Source organism: Miniopterus natalensis, chromosome 8, assembly GCF_054644295.1.
Source record: "Miniopterus natalensis isolate mMinNat1 chromosome 8, mMinNat1.hap1, whole genome shotgun sequence".
In the NCBI taxonomy this organism is placed as follows: Eukaryota; Metazoa; Chordata; class Mammalia; order Chiroptera; family Miniopteridae; genus Miniopterus; species Miniopterus natalensis.
In genome coordinates, this window is record NC_142088.1 from 24,371,631 (window position 1) to 24,383,978 (window position 12,348).

At 39.0% G+C, this 12,348-nt stretch overlaps 1 protein-coding gene across 1 annotated transcript in view; it reads left to right on the forward strand.

Moving 5' to 3' along the window:
• SATB2 (SATB homeobox 2) overlaps window positions 1–12,348 on the forward strand; it is a 169,378-nt gene that overhangs the window by 94,896 nt on the left and 62,134 nt on the right. Inside the window, exon 7 of the mRNA XM_016220690.2 lies at window positions 3,564–4,036. Coding sequence (XP_016076176.1) covers window positions 3,564–4,036 — 473 coding nt within the window. The remainder of the gene's footprint in view (window positions 1–3,563; window positions 4,037–12,348) is intronic.

Sequence of the window (12,348 nt, forward strand, 5' to 3'; positions counted from 1 at the left end):
TATTTTTAAAATTTGGCAAAACCCATGCAAACCATTACTGAAATCATGCATTGCCTTGGTCAGTGGAAATGCAGCCTGTTGATGAGCATTTGGTTTTTAGGTATTCGTGAAGCTGGGATGATGACCCCCCTCCCCCCCATTCTTAAGAATAAAGAGTTTGGCTTTTATTGGTAGAGCTTCGAGGGACTGAAAAACATTGACAAAGGCTCTCTGCCTAACCAAACTTTAGACAGGCTCCCGAACCTTCTCCTAGGCCCACCTGTGCACTTGTAAATTCCAGTTTTAGCAAAAACCCTGCTAAGTCAGTTTAACCGGAACCCTCTACCCAAGATATTGATCACCGTCAGCATCTCAAACCCTCCCCCCCCAGGTGGTGGCTGATTGCCCTGGCCTGTCTTCAGCAAAGAATCCTGTTAGGTGGGTTTAGCCAGAATCCCCTTTACTTCTGATATTTCTTCTTAGTCATTTCCCATCCACTGACCCTCACCCTACCCTGCTCCTTACTCTAAATTCCCTCTTGCCCATGCAGTGTTTGGAGTGGGCCCCAACTCTCTCCCACTGTCCAGTCCTGCTGCAGCGTCCCCTGTCTGTTGCAGTGATCCTGGATAAGGTCTGCCTTACCGTCTTTGACAAGTGTGTTGCTGGATATTTTTTTCTTTAACAACATAGGGGGCACCTTTAGTTTTGTAGGCACAAATTTAAGACTGGCTGTCCATGGGCAGCATCTGGTTTTCAGAAATGTTTTGTTTTGCTATTACTGCGTTTTGAAATGGAATTGGTTGCCAACACTTAAAATTAGGAGCTATCATGTAAAATCCAGATTTTTCATTTTCTTGAAAAAAAAATCTAAAGAAATGACAATATGAGGAAGACAGGGACTCGCTGATGCATGTTAGGGGCTGGGCATGCCATCATGGACTGGGCAGGCTGTCCCTTGCTCCACCTAGTGCCTCTGCAGCTGGCTTCTCTGGCTGTTCTCTACCTGGAGGTGTTTGCAATTCCTTCATTATGGTTTACTAAGTAGTAGTTAGAACTTCATGGGGTTACCATGTTTCTAAGGATACTTCTGCAGTCACTGTTCTTAACTCTGTGAACTTATAAGGATTTGGGAACTCATAAGAAAAGGGGGAATTATTATGTATAATCTTAAAGGAATTTAGATTGACATTCTGATTCTTACTATGCCAATTCATATAGATTTCATGGGATTCTGGGATTCGTGCTTAATTGTACGCATGATTCTGACTAGATCTGTGAATAAAGTGGTTTGTTTTTTTTTTATTAGTGATGTGATTTAGTTATATCTCAAGATGGTAACTCGCTCAGATGTAATTAAATCACTGAAAAATGAAAATGCTGACATTTTGGAAAATTAGCTTTTGGTCAAAGAATGTATACTATGAGAGAAGGAGCCTATGCTTTTTTAAGTAGAAAAAGAAACAGATAAAACTTCAGCTAAGTACCTGAAAACATAGTCTAATATTTGAATTTATCTTTACTTTGGCTGAATTAAAAAGCAAGTAAATAAATAAAAGTGAGTAATGTCTACCCGAGTCCAAATATTTCTGCCTGTAAAGTACAACTTGTCTCTGGAAGTAGTCTATGGTCGCTACTTCTCTTTTCAATAAGGAAATTATAATAGTGACTTTTGTTTAATGAAAATTGTGTTAGATTACCTTATTTGAAGGCTCTTAACTATTTGCTCGGTTTGGTTTTAAGACTGTATACCTTAAAGTTTAATTAATACAATGACTGAAAAATGTTTGCCTTTAAGAGGATAAGATTAAAATAATTTGTTCACCTTGAACCTTAAGAAGGAAAGGTGAATGCAAACTAAATGAATTACGTTGGAAGGATTAAGTTAAAAATTGAACACTTAAAGAAGTTTGAGGTAAACTTTTGACTTATTTGGGGTTCATAGGAAAGTTAGGCAATCATTCCAGTTTTTTAAAGCAGAAAAAAATCCTCTATATGTCTGAATATAATGTGAACCTGAGATATGGGTACTTATCTATTTTCCCAATGGGAAGTTTTGACTATATAAAACCTTTAGATATTCAGATAAAATGGTCAAATGTTTAGTTACATTTTTATGTATTAATTTACCTCCTCACATGTAGTTTAAAATCACATATTACATAAAATATTAATTTAGAAATATTACTTTTCCCCACCCTTACAGTTCATTAACTAATTATTCAAATTCTTCATATGTGATCTGTCACTAGTGTCTTCGGCCAAAGTAAAGACAGATTTGTCACTGTTTTGAGTCATCTCACCCAGTTTTATAGCATATATCACTTCTGCCTAAACTTTTTTGAGATTCAGTACTTTTCTGATTCAAACATGATTCTGTCATTTTAAACCATATGCCACAAACTACAGGCACCATAATAGTGGTACCAAATAGGGGGGCATTTGAAATTTTTTTTCCTGTAGGTGAATACTTTTGAACTCCAGCATATTTTGAACACCCAAAATAGTGTTCTTTAAAGTTATCTTAATAGGCTTTTGCACATTCCTGTCCAACATTTGCAATTTTAAGAAATAATGATTAAATCTGTTTGGAATTGTTATTTAAAAAACAGATTTGCAGATTATATCTATAAGCATTTAAAACTAGTAATGATGGAGGATTTTTTAGCCTAATGTGTTTTCTCCAAACAAACCTTTGTTTTACATAATAAAGTAATACAGAGATTTAGATAAGGACTTGACTATGAGGGGACTCACTCCTTTTTGAGAAATATTCTTAGAGGAAGAAAAAAATCTGCCTCATGTTTGAACATATATGATACTATCTTTCTTCTCTCTTTCAAGGTTATTCCTTAAATTTTTACTAAAGTGCAATAGGATGTAAAAAAGTAGGTAACCCGGAGAGGGGAGGCATCTTATTTAATGGCAAGTCATGGTGATGTTATTAATCTTGTGACTCTCTTATCCTGGTGTATATTGCAGTCATTAAAATATCAATTTCTTAAAGAAATATTTCTGTAACAAAGATAGCAAGTGAGTAGATAGAAGGATATGCTATTTGTTAGATATTTTCTGTGATTGTTTTCATAGTTGTGTAATAGCAGTTATGTGGATTTTTATTAGGATGTTGTAGTTAGTTTGGCAGGAGATGTTGTCCTTATCATTTCCTGATGACCATGAACTACAGAGACCATTAACGGCAAAGTACAGAAGATGAAAACAGCTGGTGTGTTTATAACATAGGGTCATGAAGGAGATGATAGAGCTTGGAAATGTGAGAGGATTTAGAGTTTATAATGGCCAGTGGTTCCTCTCTTGGCTATTCCATAAAATGCCCACTTTTAAGAATTTAAGATAATTAAAGTGGCAAATATTATTACTTTCATATCACCTATGCAAAAAAAAATCTATTATTCTAACATTTTGCAGGAAAAGATAACTTACTTTTACTTTGGAACTTCCAGTTTTGTATAAAAAAAAGCCTATGTCATTAATTTACCAAAAATGTGATAAAACAGTGCTACATATATTAGCAATAAATTATACCAAGGAAAAGAATGATAATTATCACTTTTATCTCTTAACAGTGGAAAGAGTGGAACGAGAAAACCTTTCAGACTATTGTGTTCTGGGCCAGCGTCCAATGCATTTACCAAATATGAATCAGCTGGCATCCTTGGGGAAAACCAACGAACAGTCTCCTCATAGCCAAATCCACCACAGTACTCCAATCCGAAACCAAGTGCCCGCGTTACAACCCATCATGAGCCCTGGGCTTCTTTCTCCCCAGCTTAGTCCACAGCTTGTCAGGCAACAAATAGCCATGGCCCATCTGATAAACCAACAGATTGCTGTTAGCCGGCTCCTGGCTCACCAGCATCCTCAAGCCATCAACCAGCAGTTCCTGAACCATCCGCCCATTCCCAGAGCAGTTAAACCAGAGCCAACCAACTCTTCTGTGGAAGTCTCTCCAGATATCTACCAGCAAGTCAGAGATGAGCTGAAGAGGGCCAGTGTGTCCCAAGCCGTCTTTGCAAGAGTGGCATTCAACCGCACACAGGTACAATTAGCATTGAAGATGATAACTGATGGTTAACGATAATTCTAGGGATGGGATTATGACACATTTTCTTTTTTATTTCATAAAATATTTTTTTATGGATCTCAGAGCACACAGAATTAGATTAATTAATAATGCTTTGTTTATGAACTGCTATCGCGATTGATCCATGCATAGCTATAACTAATTAGTCGATTTCAGCAACGTGATGAACACATCTGAACTCACCAACTCAGGACCCCAAATGTTATCAGTGATTTGGTCTATGTGCTCCTCTCGTCCCTCATCTTCGCATCTGCTTTTCCTCAGATATAACCCTGATCTTGAATTTTGTGGTTATCATTACCTTGTTTTTTGAAAAATAGTTTTAAAACATTTAATGCATGCCCAATCTATTATTACTTTGTTTTTGAACTTTATAAAAAGGGTATCATTATATGCTATAATTTCTGTAATTAATTTATAATCTCTTCAAAATATTCAAGTTAGATTTAAGATATTAATAAAGTGACAGTGGATAACTTATTCATATTTATTGTTCTAGGGGAATCATATGCCAATATAACACTAAATGATGAAAAGATAAACAGTTTAGTTATGTATATCTTTATTTATTGAGGCAGCGCTTATAAGTAAGACAGTCTTTCCCATCAGTGGTTCTTAGACTTCAGTGTGCATGAGCATCAGCTGGAAGGCTGTTAAAACACAGATTGCTGGGCCTCATCCTAGTTTCTGATGCAATAGGTTTGGAGGTGGGGCCCAGAAATTTGCATTTCTCATAAGGTGATGCTGCTGCTGCTGGTCTGGGAGCCATACTTTGAGAACCACTAATCTAACCCTTATTTGAGTAACAAAAACATAAAAGTGGTAATCTTAAGGAGCTAAGGACCTTGTATTGAAGAAAAAAAAAAGTGCCCAAATAACTAAAGGGAAATATGAAGTACAGTGAATAGTACAGGGGAGTGCAGGCAGTGAGTGCAGTGGGTGTTCACGAGTGGTTGGGGGTAAGGAATACTTGCAGTAGCATGAATATGGTAAGTCTTTAAGAGGACAGTGGGTTTAAGTTTAGCCACCTTACTAAATGCAAGGCAGGAATTTAAGCTCTGTGCAAGTGCAAAAATAAAAGAAGATCACGGGCCAGCACATATGTAAACAACTGACTTGAGTATTAGGTTGCTGGGGAGTTAGACCTTGAAGGATAAGTAAAATTTAACAGGCAGAGATGTAGACAAGGATATTTGAGGCTAAAGGAATTCAAGAGAACGTGTTGAGTTAAAAATATGAGAAGGGTTGGTAGTTGGTAGCAAAGCTAGATAATAAAACTTTGATCTAGAGGAAACAGAAAAAGGTCTTTGGGCCATGCTAAGAACTTTGAACTTTATTTAATAGCCACTGGAAACCATTGAAGATTTTATGTAGGAGTACGTGATCCAATAATCAGAATTGGATTTTAGAAAGATTTCTTTTCCCCACGTGGTAGAAAGAGGGTAGGGCTGTCATTTAGAAGGCTGCTGTGAGTGTCCAGTGGAAATGAGTGGGCTTTCAGAGCTCGGCTGATGGCAGTGAAGCAGTTGAAGAGCATTTAGAAGTAAAGTTGACAGAAAATGCACCCACTTGAATGGGCAGAGGAAAGAAGTAAAGATAGTGCCAGGGTGTGAGCCTGGTGAGGATACAGCTGTAATTAGAGAATCAGGGAGGATATTGAAAGAGATGGTTGGGGTTAAGGCAAAGTGACTGTTTTGGATCGGACTGCTTTGACTTTGAGGTGCTGGCAGATTTCTTGACGGAAGATGTGAAGCAATTGTTGAAAATAGGAGCTGGGTGCTAAGAAGAGGGGTCAGGGCTAGAGAAAGAGATTTGAAATTTATATACAGACCCTGGGATTTAAAGATTTGGGGAATGAGGGGAAGAAACCTTCAGCACCACTCCCACCAGGAAGAGAGAAGAGATGCCAGGAAAGATGGGGTTAGCTGGAGCTGGAAGAATGGGGAAGTGGTAGGGAGATGGACAGAAGACGTGAGGAAGGCTTCCAGGAGACTTCTTTATGTGTGGGAGCCTTAGAAGTCTGGAAGGGAGAAGCTTCAAACCATGCCATGAAATTGGGTGGTTGGTTGGTTGGTTGGTTGGTTGGTTGGTTGGTTGGGTGAGATCTTTGCAAACTTTAAAGTATAATTTCATCAGAGCGGTGATGGCAGGAGCCAGAATTTAGGAGTTATGGAGTGATTAACTGTTGAGGATACAGAAGCAGGGGCTGCCAATGACTGTTTCCGAAATTTGGTGTTGAAAGGGAGGCCAGAAGTGGGTTGACAGTTTGAATGGGACAGGGAGTCAGTTTGAGATAGAAGGGTTTGTGAGGCAGTTTGGGGCCTCAGCTAAAGTTAAACAGCCGCACTAGTGACAGAACCAGCCACTGTGGTTTGGTCACAGTCTTTGGCGATGCTGGAACGATAGGAGTGAGAGTGGGGAAGGAACACAGTGGGATTGTTTGAGGTTTGGTGCTGACAGATTAAGTATGGCAGGAGACCCAGAGAGGTGAAATTTCTTGCTCCCTTGACTCTTAGCAAATTTATACATTCTATTATCGACAGAGTCTGTTTACATCATTTGGAAATGAGTTCGGAGGTTCACAGAGGTCTGCACATGTTCCAAACGTCACTCCATCACTTTTCTCCTGTGACTCAAAGTCCTCAGGCAGCATTTAGGTGCCCATAGTTATATGGATTGAAGCTATGAAAAACTTTGGTCCTTTTGAGCGAGTCTGTTGAGTCCTGTTGCAAAATACAAAATGGAAGGATGCTTCTTTTAGTTTTGTTTGCAGTTGTGTGTGTGTGTGCGCACGTGCGCTCATGTGTGTGTTCTTTCACCTATCATTCATGTGCATGAATAGGCATTTCATGGCTAGCCAACATTTTATTGCCTGGTTCTACATACAGCTCCTTTGGCTAACGATAAAGTTGAAAGCATGGTTGTATTACTTTGGATTTAAAACCAAATACAGTATACCTTTTGTCCAAGTAGCATGAAGCATGCGAGAAGACTCACAATGAGGCTGGACAAAAGACAGACCATGCTGGTGTGAGGGAGTGCTGTGCCAAGGCCCAGACTCCTGGGGGTCTGTCTTCTCCTGCACAGTCCTTTTTGTCTATTTTTATGGATTAATGATTTTTCTTTGGCATTGCCATCTTTCAAGTGCCAAGTTATAAAAGGTCTAATTGAAGCATGGAACACATTTTATTTTTTTCCTCCTGCCATTAAATTTGTAAGATGGCTACACCCAGAAAGAAACATTCACTTTCAATCAACATGAACTGGAGTTCATGGGCCAGCCTTGAGGATATCAAATGGAAACTGCATAGGAATGTATGAGTATTTCCTTTTAAAATTCTGCTTTTAATTTGGGAAAGCTTTTCATCCCTCTGGGATCATAACCTGTTGTGTATAAAGCCCAACCTAATCAAGGTAGATGGTATTGACAGAATGACATAGTTTGAACTTCAGCCGGAGGTCAGCAGGCAGATTGTTTTCGCTGTATATACTGTAGTCACTAACAGCAAGGCTGGACAGCTGGGTTCCACCAGCAGCATTGTTAAGTGGAAAATATGGTGTACTATGCCCTATGAAACCAACCATGGATTTTCCAAATGTTAAGCTTTTTTGAGTGGAATCAGACATTTATGGGTGATATAATAATTTGTCAGCTATAATAGTAAATAAAAATTAACTTTTATAGATGATAACATAAGAGAATTCTTACTCTTTGGACAGAAAGGAACCTCAACATTTTTTTCTCCTCAAAGCAAATAGAATCAGACCCATTATTTTAGATGGACACCTAAGGCCAACATTGGTCTTATACTTAGTTGCTTTACTGATATGTGGCATATCCTCAGTTCACTGAGAATTTTCCAGAAGTGGTTCATGATGTCCATTATTCATTTATTATCAAATTGAATGAAAACCATTTTTTCACCCTACAGTTGTGTTTCCAGATTTGTGCTTAACGGTTGGGCCACGAACAAATCTGGCGATTTGTGTGTGTGTGTGTGTGTGTGTGTGTGTGTGTGTATGTAGAACAAAATCACATGCACAGCATTCATAAATAACGCTAGCATTGTAAATATATATATATATATATATATATATATATCAGCATAGTTTTCCATGTTTAAGACTACAAGATGAGAAACTCAAATTCATAACCAACAGCATTTGAAATTGTCAGTTCTTCAGAGAGAAACTATTAATTACTTTGTATATTTGATCCATTGCCACTATAAGTATATTGTTTGGTGATATAAACTAACATAATTAAGGAATATAGTTATATTTCTGAGAGGCTGCATTTTAATGTATTTTTATTTTAATCAACATGTGTTTCAAAACCATTGCATACATGTGTTTGATAAAATCATGCCCTGCACACACCTCACAACAAGGTCATGGCTTCTGCTGGAGTTAGAGGCAGACAGCCTTTTACCAATCTTATTTTTTTTTCTTATATTTCTATATTGGTTTGTTAATACAAACATATAATGTCTAAGCCAAGAATATAAAAGTAAGTCCCATGTTCTGCGCAAGGGAAACAGCACATTTGAGGCCATGCAATGCCGGGGTATTGAGCCTCCAGCGTGGGTGTGAGGCTGATGTTCTAGATGCAGGGTGCAGCAGAGCATCGCACTGCACCATCAGTAGAAGCCTATTTTTGTCATTGTGACTTTATATGAAATATATGCTTATCTCAAAAATACATAATCACTTTCTTGTTTACAATCTTTAGAAAGAAAAGGTTAGCCCTACTTTTCATGTCTCTGAAGAGTTTTACAACAAATGGGAACCATTGGGACTAGTAAGGTAAAAGCGATGCGGTGCTTTCTGACCTGGTCGTTGATATTCAGGCAATCCTGTGATGTGCACTTAAAGCGTCTAAGCCTTTCTGTTACTGATGCTCCCTCCACCCCGCTCTAGTCCATGCTTTTAGGTCTAAAACCTAATGCCTGTTAGTTGCCTCTTTATTGAAAGGATTCTCTTCAGGCCACTGGATTTTGCTTTGATCACCCTGGCAAAGAGCTGGAAATGCTAAGCCAGTGCCTGGTAGGTGAGGAAGGATGAAAGCCCAGCTCCCCTGCCTCCTAATGCAGGGTCAACTCTGAAGTGTGACTCCCACTCCAGAGCTCCCTGCAGGATCAGGCTGAGGCTGGGGCCTTGCTTGGGTTTCTCCCTTCCCTATCCTGCTCCTTCTAGCCCCTCGCCAGGTTCCCTGGGAAGCGCTTCTTTAATAACTCACCTGTATCGGAATCTTTACTCAGGATGTGGTTTATCCCGGTGACAGACCGATGCCCTGGCCAGCCTAGTTGACTGTTGGCTATGCCATGGGTTAGAAGCCTGAGTGAAACCTGCCTTTAATTTTTGCCTACTACCTTCACAGATCTAAAGCAAGATGTTATTTTTACCTTAAACAGAGTCCCCTAAATTCAATGGACTGATGCTGATCATAGGATTTACTTATGGATATTAAATGTTGGGGGAGGGGGAGAGAATGAGACAGAAACACACGTCAGTTTTATGTCCCTATGAGATCTTCCAAACTTGACTTCAATGAAAACCATTCTTACTGAGTCTGAATGGTGAGTTACATGATTTATGTGAGTTTCAGAGTAGCTTTGCTCTTTGGCCCTGCCCTATCTCCAGGGCTCTGTCTGTGATGCAAATGGTATTTGTAGAACCAATAATTTCCAAAAGTGATAGGATCAGTGCTCTGTCAGGTTTTATTTTTTATTTTTTTGTTTGTTTATTTTTCTTTAAAATATTACAGATGGCCCTTTTTCTCCCCAATGACCCGTTCTACCCCGTCCCATCCCCCTCCCCAGTCCCTCTCCACACCATTGTCCATGTCCTTGGGTTGTGTATATATGCATATAAATTCTTTGGTTACTCTCTCCCCCTCCACCCACCCTCCCTCCTCCATCCCTCTGACATTCGTCAGTCTGATCCATGCTTCCATGTCATTGAATCTGTTCTGTCCATCAGTTTATTAAGTTCTTTAGATTCCACATATGAGATCATGTGATGTTTGTCTTTCTCTGCCTGGCTTATTTCCCTTAGCATAATTTTCTCCAGATCCATCCATACTGTCCCAAAGGGTACGAGATCCTTCTTCTTTACAGCTGTGTAGTATTCCATGGTGTAAATGTCCCACAGCTTTTTATCCACTCATCTACTAATGGGCACTTGGGCTGTTTCCAGATCTTAGCTATTGTAAACTGCGCTGCTATGAACATAGAGGTGCATATATTCTTTCTGATTAGTGTTTCAGGATTCTTAGGATATATTCCTAGGAGTGGGATCACTGGGTCAAACGGCAGCTCCATTTTTAATTTTTTGAGGAACCTCCATACTATTTTCCATAGTGGTAGCACCAGTCTGCATTCCCACCAGCAGTGTACTAGGGCTCCCCTTTCTCCACACCCTCGCCAGCACTTGCCCTTACTGATTTGTTGATGGAGCCATTCTGACAGGTGTGAAGTGATACCTCATTGTGGTTTTAATTTGCATCTCTGATGATTAGCGACGTTGAGCATTTTCTCATGTGTCTTTTGGCCATCCGTATGTCCTCTTTGGAGAACTGTCTATTCAGGTCTTTTGCCCATTTTTAAATTGGATGGTTTGTCTTCCTCTTGCTGAGTACTATGAGTTCTTCATACACTTTGGAAATTAGCCCCTTATTAGATACATCCTTAGCAAATATGTTTTCCCAGACCTTGGGACTCCTTTGTATTTTGAAGCTGTTTTCTTTTGCTGTGCAGAAGCTTTTTAGTTTGATGTAGTCCCATATGTTTATTTTTTCTTTTGTTTCTCTTGCCCTGGGAGATGTATCAATGAAAAAGGTGTTTTTTTTTAATATTTATTTTTTCTTGCTTATATTTCTGAACTTATTTTAGTGCTGGCATACTTTCACTTACTAGACCCATGGACATGAAATAAATTGCTTAGCTATTTACTATATTTACATCTTTGCATTTTGACAGTTCGATTATGAACCCTAACCTTACATGTTCTTTTACCCCTGTCACTTTATGAGCTTAAGACATTAATCAGAGGCTTATGACAGTATTTTAAAAGACTTAATGTTTCCAGCGAATGGTTGTGGGATATCCACTGACCTATGACAAGTGCAGTTTCATAAAATATGCACAGTGAGTCTTCCTTAATAGATAAATTATTCTGTAATTTATTTAAAAAACCAATGACCGACATATTTATATGTTCAGAAATCCCCCATTTCCTAACATTGTTTCTCCTCTGAGAACTTCCATCTGAGCAATTCTGTTAAATGAAGTAGAGGACACTGATCCAAACTAGGCTAAATCCATTGGAACGGACACCCTGCCACGTGTGAATGGAGCATTACAATGCCTGGAAAGGGCAATTATTAGCCGTGACCCTCATCCCCTCTCTGCACCACTGTCCCCTTAACCTTGGCAGTAGAGTTCAGGACACATCCTCCTGCAAAGAATCAGCAACGAGATGTTTGCATCAATGTCTTCGTGTGAAATGACATGTATTTTGCTTTTATGCTGTATTGGCACCATGTTTATAGTGCATGTACACTCACATTATTAAGGTTAAAAATGTCTCGGGACTTGCTAAACAGTATATTTTGAAGTGGCATACTTGAGAAGAGATGTGTAGCAGCCCAATGAAAAGTTTAGCAGCCAAAATAGTTGGAAGTCTTGGCTTCAGTGCATTACCAGTTCGTTTTTTGGGTGAGAAACTTCTCTTTTTTAAGTCTTGTGTTTGATTTATACATATTGTTAGCCAAAGATAGGCATGATTTAATTACACATATAGTTTATATTTGTAGAAAATTTGACCTCCAAGATAGTCAGAATTCTTTCTCAGCTGACCTCTGCTCCCAGTCATCATTATTTCTCAGCATCCGATAGAGATACGGCCCTCGGCAAGCCATACAAGAGTAAAACACAATGTGAATCTGCGGGTCTTGACTCCATGGTCCAGTGAGCTGGTTATAAAATGACAAGGGAACCTGTGAGGAAAGGAAGTCCACCCTCTGAAAGATGGGCTGTAAATATGAAATGCCGCGGATCAGGCATGCACATGTTATTGGCTTGGGCAGCAAATAATACACCCTCTTTTGATTTCCACATTAAATTAATAAAGGAGGAAAAGGTGCCCCGCGTGCTTCATAAAACAGGCAGTCTTTCATTTCAGAGTCACTGGCTTGACTTCAGAGATGTAAAGATTATAATAATATTAATACCTTCCAGAATAGCAGTGTCTCCGAGTTATTAGGT